The sequence below is a fragment of the Dasypus novemcinctus genome, chromosome 11 (assembly GCF_030445035.2).
Source record: "Dasypus novemcinctus isolate mDasNov1 chromosome 11, mDasNov1.1.hap2, whole genome shotgun sequence".
In the NCBI taxonomy this organism is placed as follows: Eukaryota; Metazoa; Chordata; class Mammalia; order Cingulata; family Dasypodidae; genus Dasypus; species Dasypus novemcinctus.
This window is the reverse complement of record NC_080683.1, coordinates 83751638-83765957: the sequence shown is the minus strand read 5'-3', so window position 1 is coordinate 83765957 and position 14320 is coordinate 83751638. Positions and strand designations below refer to the sequence as shown.

Below are 14320 nucleotides of genomic sequence, written 5' to 3'. Positions count from 1 at the left end.
ATTGTGGTCATCAACAGATTTTTCTAAAATTGAAAACCTGGAAATCAAATGCAATTAAAAGTTAAAATTTTAGAAATTTAATGCCATAAAAATCAATACGAAAAATTTATTTATAGAAATTGAGTCTAGCTAGGAAAAAAAGGTAAACTTTTTCAATGTTTACTTAATAATGACAAGCAGACGAAACCAAGTATTCCTCAGATTATTATTTGTAAAGGAAGTTAATCTTTGATTTGAGAGCTTTTTCAGCCAGACTTAATTTACTTTGATTATTCTTTGATATTTAAATGTCACTATTATTTTATATTATGTAAATGTACCATCAATGTGGTTTCATGTAGTAGGTGGTCAATAAATTATAAATATATTGGACAAAAACATTTTTATTTAAAAACATGGGATGACATTTATGGATAAAATATATAGGATGAAAAGTTTTCATTTCTTCTTTTTTAAAATTGGGTAGTTCATATTTTAAATTCAAAATAGAATGGGTTATTTCCATACAGCATTGTGTTTATTTTTACTAACACAAAGCTTTTCCCTTTAGGGGGCAACTGTTGCAGAGATTAAGAAACAGTATCGTTTGCTGTCACTTAAATATCATCCAGATAAAGGAGGTGATGAAGTTATGTTCATGAGGATAGCAAAAGCTTATGCAGCGTAAGTGTTATAGGACGGATCCATTATACATATTTATGAGTGGTAGATAGTTTTCTATTATAATATAGTAAATAAAATAGTTGCCATACACTTTCATTAAATGCTAACTTTATATGTTGAATCTATCATTTATGGAATTACATGGCAGCCCTACAGTAACAGTTTAATAAACACATTAAAGTAACTTTGAGTTGGCACTTATGGAAGTGTTTGTGTATTGTGAACTTATTCCAAGCATCTTGATGAGAAGAGCATTAACATTGTTTTCGTTTACAGGCTTATTATGAAGCTAGCTGTATTTCTTTTGTGTCTACAGTGGCATTATAGCCTGTCTCATTTAAAGTATTCAAAGACAAGTTTAATTTTTGCTTTTAAAAAGTGCTTCATTTTTGGTGTCTCTTTTTAGAATTTCTGTTAAGAGGTTATTCCTAGTTACTTTGTTGTTTATTACTATACTTGTTGAGATGTTGTGGATTTTTAATACTTAGAAACTTTTACCTCAACAATCTACTTTTAGAACTTGCAGACCGTATTTTCCTTGTTGGCTTAGAATGCAGACATAGGTGTATTTGTATTGTCAAAATACATAAATTATTCACACATGCTTTATAACATAGACATATATTTGTACAATTATAAACTTTGGGGAACAGATTGTGCCCATTTTTTGGGAGACAGAATAGAGTATATAAAATTAGAAGTAGATATTTCTTGGGTTTAATATTAGAAGAGCTAAAAGTAAGCCGGATTCATAGGACTCATGATATTCCCATGCAGCTCTTTTGTTGAATTAAAGAGAAAATTACATGAGGTTGATTCTGAGGACTTGATGTATAATTTTGTGTGCTAATTTTAAATCATTAAGAAAATAATAGTTTACTCAGGTATAATAGCAAACTATGAAGGTGGCAGTTAAATGACAGAAGTTTAGGAAATATTGTCTTACTCATTTTTGTGCTCAATAAAACATATTGACTGTATCCCTTCTCCCTCCCCTTTTTTGTGGACTGTTGGCTGTCCATATGAATGATTCTATAAAGTAATGTCCTCAGGAACTTCTGAAGGGTTTACTACATTTACTGTTCAACAGATGTCTTTCAGATTGCTCTTTCAGTTGGTGTTTCCTTTCCCTCTTTTGTCAGTGTGTCTGCTTCAAGCATTACTCTCTTTATACAAGTACTGCTGTGCCTTACTTACTGTCTTCAGGCAATTTAAGAAGAACTGAAGATTTACAGGTGAAATCAGATAGCCAAGATTATTTAATTGTAGCTTTAATTTTAGTGCTTTGGGTGCAGGTGTTGTTTTTTTTTCCTTTCCCTTCAGTCTTTAGGTATTGTGCATTTTCAAGTTCATGGTTTTGTTCTCAGGTTACTGAGAATCTAACTCTTGACAATGTGTGGTCACTCACTATTTTAAAAAGTGCACAATAATAAGAGAAGACCTTTTATTTTAACTCAGTTACATGACCAAGTTATGGAATATTTTGTATGTAAAATGTCTTAAGTAGTTGATAGTCTGTCAGTCAAATGAAGAAGTAAAATGATTATGGGACCTTGAATTTGAGTTCAGTTAGCCAAAGTTTTGTATTTTATTAATTGTAAGCTCTTAGTAATTGAACTAAAGTTCTATTATTTGTGTAGATAGCAGTCTTAAGTATAACTCAAGCAATTTTTTTTTCATTTTAGAAAAAAATCCATTGAAGTATATCATTCATAATGAACATACATAAACATTTAAGTGTATAGTAAAAGTTGTGAACTTAAAAAACAAACATGCATAACATCATATGGCTTCCATACATTATCCTACCACAAATACCTTGCATTGTTGTGAAACATTTGTAACAAATTATGAAAGAATGTATCAAAGTATTACTATAGTCCATATCTTACATTTGATGTATTTTCCCCCAACCTACCCTACTCACTTTTTTGGTTCATAAACTATACACAATTGTGTAAAGTGTACAATTAATGACATTTGGTATAATCACAGAATTGTGCATTCATCACTTCAGTCAATATTAGAGCATTTTCATTACTCCAGAAAATACCCAAAAACAAACTACTCTCATACCTATGTGTTAGCACTACTAATTACAAATCCTATGATGTTCTTTGACCATTTCTTTTCATTTCTAAACATTTACTAACAACTTTTTACCAATTCTGCATAGATTAAACCTCAGCTTTCCATTCTCTAACGACATTCTGTTCTCCGGTGACTTATATTCTAGCTATTAACTCCATGAGTTTGCTCATTATATTTAGTTCATAATAGCAAAATCACAATAGTTGCCCTTTTGTGCCTGACTTGCTTCTCTCAACATAATGTTCTCCATATTGTCATATGCTTTATGACTTTTTTCTTCTTACAGCTGTGTAATATTCCACTGTGTGTATATACCACATTTATCATTCACCTGGGTTTGTTCCACCTTTTGGCAGTTGTAACTAATGACTAATGTTGCTGTGAACATCAGTGTGCAGGTATCTGTGTCACTACTCTTAGTTCTTCTGGATATATACCTAGTAGTGGTATTGCCGGGTCACACGGTAGATCTAGATCAAACTTCCTTAGGAACCACCAAACAGATTTCTTTGGTCTCTGTACCATTCTACATTCCTGCCAACAGTGAATAAGTTCCTATCTCTTCACATCCTCTCCAACACTTGTAGTTGTTTTTGTGTGTGTGTGTGTGTTTTTTAAATAATTGTAGCCATTCTAGTAGGTGCAAAATATGTTATTGTAGCTTTGATTTGCATTTTCCTGTTAGCCAGTGATATTGAATATTTTTTCTCAAGCTGTTTTTGAAATGCAGTTACAGGCTTTGCTCTGCAAAGGTTTTTTTTTTTAAAGGATGCTTGTTATTCAGGAAATTTTTCTCTTTTTCACCCATATAATAAACCAACTGGGGCATTACTATTCCATCATATGAGTCTAACTTAAGGTAAACAAGGTTTTAGTTATTTTTGAGGAGTTAGACCAACTATTTAATCTCTGGTTCTTTCTTCTGGATAGTCAGAATTTGGTTTTCAGATGTGAAATCTTTCTTAAGGCTACTTTATACTAGGTGGGCAGCATAGTTGTTTTCTTCAAGAGGTTTTAATTGAAAAAAAAAGTGTGTTTTGGTGTGCTCCTACACAAGTAAGCAGCTTAACTCTATATAGCCTATTCAGAAGAACACACATAAAATTTAGTGAAAGCATTTTCTTAGATCATGGGTCCCTGTAAGTGTTCAGAATTTGTGTGTGTTATATATATATAAATGTGTGTTCTTTCCAGGACAGAGAGGCCATTGATTTCAGTAGGTTCTTAATAGAATATATGACTCCTTCCCCCAAAGTTAAGGGAGGGATCTAATCATGTTTTGGAAACTTCACAGTAATTGTACTTAAAAAAATTATGCTAGTATTGTTGATCTTGTTTGATCTTGTTATATACATATTATGCTAAAATCACATAGTTTTAAGTACTGAAGTCTCAGGAATGTTATACTGAAACAGTAATAAGTAGCAGATAATCATTTGTTTTCTTATACTTTAAAAAAGTTGATGATTCTTTATAATTTGACTGAGAATCCAGCATGTTGTCTGTCATTCAGCCGTTGTACCAGTCAGGTTTAATGAATAAGTTAATGAAATTGTAACTTAGGTGTGTGTGCATGCATACTGTAAAATCAAAACTATTTCTATGATATGATCTCTGGTTTACTTTGCAAAATCTGAGGCTGAGGGCATAGTATAAGAACAGAGTAGTTGTGCTGTCATCATTGGAAAGGCAGAAGAGCACAGATAATTATTTCGGGGAAAAGAATTTGATTAGAAAACAATATTGAGAAAAACAATAGAAATTTGTGTTGGGTACACAATTGTATGGGAAAACATGGGCAGAACTTTTTGAGAAACATCTCTCCCTTTGCATGAAAGAAATCTTAGCTCTACTTCCTAGTAACTTGCAACCTTGCTGGTAATGCTTTTCATTTGCTCCTGTATTTTACTGTGGTCTTGGGTCAAGTAGTTTAAGTGGAGTTATAGTTTATAAGGGCTGAAGATATTGCTTGTTCGTATAAATGACCAAATACTTAAAAATATTTTCAAATCATTGAAAAACTAAATAGTACACTTTCTGCTGTTTTATCAAGTTGGTTATTTCTGCCATGTCTCTTTGAACTTGAACTTTGTTGAATAGAAAATACATTGCATCTTTTTAAAAAAAATTATTTATTTATTTATTTATTTATTTATTTATTTCTCTCCCCTTTCCCCCCCACCCCAGTTGTCTGTTCTCTGTGTGTATTTGCTGCGTCTTCTTCTTTGTCCGCTTCTGTTGTTGTCAGCGGCACGGGAATCTGTGTTTCTTTTGGTTGCATCATCTTGTTATGTCAGCTCTCCGTGTGTGCGGCACCATTCCTGGGCAGGCTGCAATTTCTTTTATCTGGGCGGCTCTCCTTACGGGGCGCACTCCTTGCACACGGGCTCTCTTACGCAGGGGACACCTCTGCGTGGCAGGGGACACCTCTGCGTGGCAGGGCACTCCTTGCGCGCATCAGCACTGCATATGGGCCAGCTGCACACGGGTCAAGGAGGCCTGGGCTTGAACCGCGGACCTCCCATGTGGTAGACGGATGCCCTAACCACTGGGCCAAGTTCACCGCCCACATTGCATCTTAAGTGCATAAGTTCTGGGAAATAGAAGTAATGGCTAAAATTAGTTGAAAGTGAACTTAACCTCTTGCCATTTGGCCTGCAAGAATGTCGTTTTATTTATTGATCATTTTGTGTGTGTGTGTGTGTCTGCCTTGTCTGCACAACTACTTTGTAAAGTTAAACAGAAGGAATTGAATTTTTCTTTTAATGCTTTTTAACACCTACACTGGGATCGGGAATAAAATCATTCTGACTCTGCCTTGAGCCATTGTTCAAATCAAATTTAGGTCTTTAAAAATCACTGTGAGTTTCATATTGCCTGGATTTAGGAAGCAGTCTTTTAGCAAATATTTTCCTAGTCCAACTAGCATTTGGCTAAGAAAATTATAATCCAAGGCTGATACAAATGACTTGTTCCACAAAATGGCATTTTGCACATGGTGTTCATTTGTTTTTTTGAGGATGTAGTGTTCGTGCTTGGTGAGAGCTACCATTATTTATTATTATAAATTTCTGTTTTTAGAAATGTGTATTTATCATTATTAAAGTGTAATACATGCTCATTGAAAAAAATTTGAAAAATACAAGAACAGTATAAAGAAAAAAATGAGAGTCTTTGAACTCCCCACCCCCACCTGTATAGAAAATATATTGGCATTTAAAATTTCATCTTATTGCTTAAATTGACTAAATTTGAGAACCTGTTGGCCAACCAAGAATTGTGTCAAGGCTTAATAGTTAAAGTTAATGCAGATTCCTTGCTCTCTTTCCCTTTTTTTTCTAATTTCACAGAGGCTTTTCTTGATCCCTTGAAATTAATATCTTTTAACACATGAGTTAATTGGTTAGTTTGTATGTATGAATACATATTTTTCAGATGTACCTTTCTGATTTTGAAACTGTGTTCTTTTGATGCTAGCTTAACTGATGAAGAGTCCCGGAAAAATTGGGAAGAATTTGGAAATCCAGATGGACCTCAAGGTGTGGTAAATGATGAATTAAAAGAAAATGTTAGAGAATACAGTATATGTTATGAAGATATTAAGTAGATTAAAAGGAATATTTTGATGTTCTTAGTTTATGAATTGGAAAATTAAAACCATGAGGAGTTAAAAAGATATGTAATTTGAGTTCTCTTTAGTTGATTTTTAGTTTCTTTCTTTAGTTTCTTTCTCTAGTTTCTTTAGTTTCTTTCTAGAGACTAGTTTGAAAGTGATTCAGAGAGAAGAGTAATCATTATCATTGTTCATCATTTTCAATTAGTAATGGTTAAAAATTGAGTGAAAAAATCCGTTTTTCTTCATTGGCTAAATTTTTTTCTCATGTATTCATAATGTTTATATAAATTCAGGACATATAAGAATTTTTGTGTTCTAGTTTTCTAGGAAAGAAGAAATTAGGGTTTCTTTTCCTTAAATACTTTGAAGTTTGAGACATAAACCATATCTTTTAAGTTTTGTGTAATGGGGTACACATAATAAAGTACACTTTCTTAAAGCTTTTTTGAGGGGGGAGGTCAAAATTTGGGGATATATAGATCAAACTGAAAGTGGAAGCTCTTTAGAAACTATGATATTCTTTCCATTTCAGCCACAAGCTTTGGAATTGCCCTGCCAGCTTGGATAGTCGACCAGAAAAATTCAATTTTGGTAAATGCACTTACAATAAGACATGTTACAATGTGATTGACATAGTACATAATTTTTTTTTTTTAATTACTATATGTCCTGGTAATTTGAAGAGAGCTGTTATAAAGTAAAATACTGATATGCCGTTTTTAAATTTAAGTGTATTGTGAAAACCATTTTTATGTCAACAGATGGGAATTGGTTCCTTTTATTGGGCTACTGGTTTCGGGTACTCTTTTCTAAAAATAGTTTTAAAATCTTTAAATGGTGGTGGTTTTCTTTTCTTTTTTGAAAGTAGTTTCATATTGGGTTCTACCCTTGGTTTGGGGAATTGCTGTTTTTTATGATATCTACATTTTTTTGTAAGGAGTACTCAAAGTTCGAATTATCCTACCTTCCACCTTTACCCAGACTAATTTAATTTACTGTATACAAAATTAAATAGTATATATTCTAAATGGTACTTCAGAAGGCAGAAGGATATCAAACTTCTATCAGCCTCTCTAAAACATCATGAATTATCTTTACCTATTTGTCAGAAATAGATGATTCCTTACTTTAACTTGCTTGAGAGTAATGAATCTAGTAAGGGAAAGATAGCTACAGATTTGAAATCAAGTAGCTGGAGAAAAATCTGAGATCAGTTGACAAAAATTACTAGCAAATAGAACATTATGTAGTGGCCCCTTGATATTTAGGAAACGAACCAGCTTACTCAAGGGTTTCTTATGTCGTTTATTTCCAAGGCTTTAATTCCTTGCAGGGTATGGAAGGGAAACATAGTTTATAAAACTGTGTTTTCTAGTGCTATTTATAGAATGTCAGTAGTAGCAAATAAAAGGTAATTTTTTATGTGGATAAGAGCATGGCTATAGAGCTGAGTTGCCTGGGCTCAAATCCTCACCCCACCACTTACTAGTTGTGTGATCTAGAACAAGCTATGTAATCTACATGTACTGAAGGTTTCCTATCTACAAAAGGAGAATAGTAATAGTACTTTCCTCACAGAGTTTGAGAATAAAGATTAAATGAGTTCTTTCATGGAGAGTGCTCTTAATAGTGCTTCCTGCTTTGAAAACCTCAGAATATTCATGGATGTTGGTGTAATTTACCTGGTGAAAGCCATATTATTTTTTCTTTTCAATTACAGGTTTTACTTGTATATGGGTTGGCATTTATGGTTATCCTTCCAGTTGTTGTGGTAAGTTGCAGCTCTTACTAACATTTTTTTGGGGAAGAGAATTGGTGCATGTTTTGGAGTCTGTCTATAAGGTTGTAATTTGTACTAGAATTTAATCTCTTGACCCTTGGATTTAAGATCTTACATTCAACTGTACTTTAAAGGTCTTCTCTAGGTGACATTACTTGTATGTTAAAGTATATCTCTTCCTACTCCAAAAGCTACACACAATGAGATAATACAGGTATATTTAGAGTCTAAAATGAAAGTCTTTTACTACCTCCCTCAGTTCCATTTCTCTCTCAGAGATAATCACTGCTAAGTTTGGTGTTTTCCCTTTCAAATCTTCCTGTGTGCATTTATATATACTCACTTTTACTTTTCTTAAAATCTTAAGGTGATCTTACTATATGTATTGTTCTATGACTTATTTTGTTTAATATATTAGGAATACAACATATAGAGCAACCTCATTTTCTTAAACAGCTGAATAGCACTATAATATGGAGATATCATGATGTTTATCACTTGATTTCACCATTACTTTTGTGAATTTTGATGTCCTTTCTGATGCAGTAGTTCCTTTTAGTTGCATAGTGAGGCCAGTAATTAACTTGTCTTGCCTTCTTTATAGGATAATTGTTTAAGACTAAAAGTAAAACAAAGAGGAGAGAGGATTAGATGAAGAGTGATTTAGTTAACAGGGTAAACCTGCTGTTGAGAAATGAGATACAAGCTAGAGAGGACACTTTGAAAGGATTTTGAATTGTTAGTATACTAAGGAGACACATAGCATCCTTCTCAGATCCACTAGGAGCAGACTGTAATTTGTTTAGAAACTCCCACTATCCTGCATGTCCAGTTGAGTTTGAGAAATGCACCACGAAACAAATGATTTCCACGTTGATTCCTTCCCCCTTTTTCCTTAATGTTAACTACTGGCTTAGAGACAGATGGCTTATGAAAGTCCCTAGGTCTATAGGTAAAAAGGATGGGCATTTGCTTTTCTTTTGAACCTTGGCAAGTTTTCAGATTAAAAATTAGGAAAATTTTAGGATCACAGGGAATAGAAAAATAAATTTGAAGAAGTATGTTCCCATATTAGAAGAAATGACTTACCAGGATAAAATTTATTAAATTAGGATAAAATTACATGGGAAAAGTAGAATGAAATAATGTAAATGAAAGAATCCTGTCAACTTGCTTTTATACTTACCAAATATTTATTGAAGACATTATATCCCAGGAAACAACTTGTTTATAGCAATTGATTGTTTTATTTCTAGGTTGTCTTTAAATAATTTCTAGCCAAAACTTAAATGTTTTAATCATATATATGCAATGATTTACGTGGGTCTTTAGAATTCAGACAGTATAAATATTTGCTAAATAAGTTGTTTGAAATAGGTAACAAAGTGGAATTTGTTCTTAAAGCTCAGGTATTTTTCATTGTTTTATGAATATTTGGAAAATTTGACTGCAAACATGTTCTGAATCTAACTTAGCATTTATTGTAGTTTTCACGCTTCATTATTGTTTAATTTTATTTTGTGCTTTAGGGCTCTTGGTGGTATCGCTCAATACGCTATAGTGGAGACCAGATTCTAATACGCACAACACAGATTTATACATACTTTGTATATAAAACTCGAAATATGGATATGAAACGTAAGTAAACATGACTTTAATAAGATTATTTTCTGGGTAAATCATATGGAGTTGTTACATATTTCTTAACTCTGTATTGGAGGAATTCTACATTTTTATAGATGTTCAGTTCTTATAACTAAAGCTGGAGGGAAATACATCCTTTATAACATTTCTTGATCTTAATTATTGCCATTTAATTATATATATATCACCAGAAATTTAATGGTAAAGCTTCATGTGTGCTAATTTTGCAGTAGTGCTAGCTATCATTTCTAATTAGTTGACTGCCAAGCACCATTAGGGACTATACATATATTAACTCTTTTTTTTTTTAATTAAAATTTTTTTTTTAATTTTTAAGTTTTAGATTGTATAAATGTTATATAAAAAATATAGAGGATTCCCATATACCCCACCCCCGCCCCTTCCCACACTTTCCCCCATTAACATCTTTCATTAGTGGGGTACATGTATTATACTTGATGAACATGTATTTGAGCATTGCTACTAATCATGGACTATAGTTTACATTATAATTTATACTTTGCCCTGCACATTTTTAAAGGTTTTGACAAAACGTATAAATGGCCTGTGTTTGTCATTGCAGTGTTATGAGGGAGAATTCCGTTGTCCCCAAAATGCTCCCATGTTACACCTGTTCTTTCCTCTCCCTCCCCTCAGAACCTCTGGTGGGCACTGCCTTTATATCAATGATACAAGTTCTTCCATTGCTAGAATAATCATAAATCTATGCTTTAGTCTGTACTGTGCCCCCATAAGTAAGTGTTTTAAAGCACATTTTATAGATGAGGCACAGCAAAGTTAACATGCCCAAGGAAACATAGTAAGTGGCAGAGCCAAGCAATATTTTCCTGAGCCCTAAACTACTAAATTAAACTGTGCTGAAAATATGTAGAAGTTTTGGATATATTAAAAGAAAATTGCTGGAATATTTCATTCCCTAAGTCTTAGTTCAAAATGTTTTTTAAAAACAAACAAATAACCAAAGTAGAAAGCCTTCTTTGATCCCATAAAGCTAACTTTATAAAGTTCATCCTTGGGATATATAGTGTTACCTTTAAGGATGACTGCTCTGCAGAAATAGTAGACACATACCCCCTTTTCCCTTAAAAACAAAAACAAAAAGTTTAATTTGTGCCTCTTTGGTAAATGCAGTTTTGTTCCAAACTTAAAAAGACTTCTGTATTTTTAATTTGCCATTTGTGGTATTAGTGTTTTTTACCAATTTTACTAATTTTCTGGAAAATGAGAAAGAACTCCTAAGGATAATAACATGACTGTGTGAACAGCCTTTTTTTTTTTAACATTTTTTTAAAAATCAATTTTTTTGATACATATTATTAATGCATTCAGTCCATCCAAAGTGTACTATAACTGGTATTTGGCATAATCACATAGTTATGCTTTCATCACTTCAATCATTATTAGAGTATTTTCATTATTTCAGTAATAATAATTAAAAAAAATGGACAAACAAAAAAATTCATCACCTCTCAATCTCTATGCTTTCCCTGTTGTACATAGCTGCTGTTTCTGGCTATTCTTGCTGAACAGCTCTTTTATTTCTGAGGAATGAGGGATTATTACTCTCCTTTACGCATACACCATCTTGAGATGGTGGTGGTGGATTGAAATACTAATATAGATATTTCTTATGACAATGTTTCATGTTTGTAATCTTATTTTTTGGATCAGTGAACTTGGTTTCTGATTCGTTTCTGCGGATAACACATAGCCTTACAAAATTAATTCTGTCAGAAAAGTATATTTAGCTGGTGGATTTGGTTGTGTGTCCTTGGTTACTTTGGCACTTTATATTGCTATCTTAGGGACAGTCTTCACAAAAGCATTTGAGGGTAGTAATAGTAATAGCTTACATATATACTGTGCTTATTTGTGTGTCAGTAATTTGTTTAAAGTTTCTATATATATAAACTCATTTAATCCTCATAATAACCCTATCAATTAAGTGTTTATGAGGAAACTGAGGCACAGAGGCACAGTGTTGTCCAAGATCATTTATCTAGAAAGTGAAAAAGCACCATGGTTCATGCACTTACCCTCTTCTAAACTGTCCTTCCTCGTGTGGGTACATTACTTGTATTTCTTGGGATAAAAGTGAGATTGAAGACTGTAGTGCCAGGTCTTAACTATTAATAGCTTGATAGACTAACAAGAGTACAGTTGAGGGAAGCGGACTTGGCCCAGTGGTTAGGGCATCTGTCTACTACATGGGAGATCTGTGGTTCAAACTCCAGGCCTCCTTGACCGTGTGCAGCTGGCCCATGCGCAGTGCTGATGTGCGCAAGGAGTGCTGTGCTACGCAGGGGTGTCCCTGCGTAGGGGAGGCCCACACGCAAGGAATGCACCCCGTAAGGAGAGCCGCCCAGCACTAAAGAAAGTGCAACCTGCCCAGGAATGGTGCCGCACACACGGAGAGTTGACACAACAAGATGACACAGCAAAAAGAAACACAGATTCCCGTGCCGCTAACAACAGAAGTGGACAAAGAAGACTCAGCAAATAGACACAGAGAACAGACAACTGGGGTGGGGGGGGAAGGGGAGAGAAATTAAAAAAAAAAAAACAGTTGATATATGTTGATGCAAATCACATGTATGTATCATGGGGCACTTTCCTGTAAACCCTCCAGAGTTCTATGATAAAATTTTCTGCAAGTTACAGTGTATTTTAGTTTATTGAAGGTCTTGAGAAGACATCAGTGAAAAAACCTGCAATTCTTTTAACTCAAACCTTAATTAACCATAGTGCCCCCCCATCATAAAACATTTATTAGCATTACATGGTATACTAATGCTCCCTAGAAAGCTTCTGTGGAATACATACTTAGGTCTATAAATAGATGTTATTTTATGTGATTTTATTGCATTGAGTTGCTTCAGGGCCCTTAATGTATATTTCTGTTCAGTTGAGGCAGTAATATGTACATTTTAAAAAGTAAGAAATTAATACTTGTTAGTAGTGGAGTTCTAATGATTTTTAGCACTGTACATGATTGGAAAAGTGCCTCACTTTAGGATTATCTTTGGAGGGTAAATTAATAGATAAGTAAATGTTTATTTAGCTTTATTACTTTTGTTTCCTTAGGTCTTATCATGGTTTTGGCTGGAGCCTCTGAATTTGATCCTCAGTATAATAAAGATGCCACAAGCAGACCAACGGATAATATTCTAATACCACAGGTTAGGCCTATTTCCCAAATTCCTTGTTGAGCATTTAAGTAAATAAAGCTAATAGCTTTTTAAAGTATATAGTTCTGATAATTACTTTATTTACTTTAGCTAATCAGAGAAATTGGCAGCATTAATTTAAAGAAGAATGAGCCTCCACTTACTTGCCCATACAGCTTGAAGGCCAGAGTTCTTTTACTATCTCATCTTGCCCGAATGAAAATTCCTGAAACACTTGAAGAAGGTATTTGTGAATCTAATATCTATGGGGTTTTAATGGGGCCAAGGCAACAGATTCAATTAAACTTCATAGTGCAAGTGTTTTTATCATGGTCCTTTTTTGTTCACACATATAACTGCTAAGGACCTTTATCAAAGAAATCTTCATGCTACTTACTTACCATACAAATAGTTTGAGGGTCTAGGCCAGTCATGTTTTGACAAATGTTCAAATATAGTGTTTCAAGGTGAGAGAATGCTCTATGTAGGATTTAGTTAATTGTTGATTCCTAATGACTTTTTTTTTTTCAGTATTACTTTTATTTTTTTAAGGATTTATTTATTTATTTATTTTCCCCCTTCCTCTCCTTCCGCCCTGCTGTTTTTGCTCTCTGTGTTGTCTTCTCATTCTCTCCTCTAGGATTCACTGGGATTCGATCCTGGTTATTTTATTAAAAAAAAAAAAAAATTTACTGTCCTTTTTTTTTTTTTTTTTAAAGATAAATAGATCACACAAAATGTTATGTTAAAAACCATAAGAGATTCCCATATACCCCACTCCACCCCACCCTGCTCCTCCCACATCAACATCCCCTTTCATCAGTGAGGCACATTCATTGCATTTGTGAATACACCCTGGAGCACTGCCACACTGCATGGACCATAGTTTACATTGTACTTCACACTCTCTGCCAGTCCATCAAGTGGGTTATGGCAGGATAAACGATGTCCTGTGGCTACCGTCTCCGCATCAGTGATACAATTTCTTCCATTGCTAGAGTCACAACAGTTCTATAGTAGAGGACCAGCAAGTACATTTCAATCCATATTATATTCCTTCATCTTGTGGACCCTGGGATGGCAATGTCCACTCCACCTCTAAATCCAGAGGGGGCCTAATGACTTTTGTAAGTTTTTTTGAGGGAGGAAAAACATGGATTTCACAACAAATACCTCAAACCCCCCCCCACCCAACAGTGGTTACCAATAAAGTTTCTGTTGACTCTTTATTTAAAGCTTCCTAAGTATATGAGACCATTTAGTTTGCTCAAAAATAAATCAGATTGAGACATATTTCCAGGGATGGCATGACTTTGGATGTCATCTCTTCTTCATTTA

At 33.7% G+C, this 14320-nt stretch overlaps 1 protein-coding gene across 1 annotated transcript in view; it reads left to right on the top strand.

Annotated features, from left to right (window-relative positions):
- SEC63 (SEC63 homolog, protein translocation regulator) overlaps positions 1–14320 on the top strand; it is a 78274-nt gene that overhangs the window by 23928 nt on the left and 40026 nt on the right. Inside the window, exons 4-10 of the mRNA XM_058307227.1 lie at positions 551–663; positions 6232–6293; positions 6903–6961; positions 8091–8141; positions 9680–9788; positions 12900–12994; positions 13094–13226. Of these exons, the coding sequence (XP_058163210.1) occupies positions 551–663; positions 6232–6293; positions 6903–6961; positions 8091–8141; positions 9680–9788; positions 12900–12994; positions 13094–13226 (622 nt within the window). The remainder of the gene's footprint in view (positions 1–550; positions 664–6231; positions 6294–6902; positions 6962–8090; positions 8142–9679; positions 9789–12899; positions 12995–13093; positions 13227–14320) is intronic.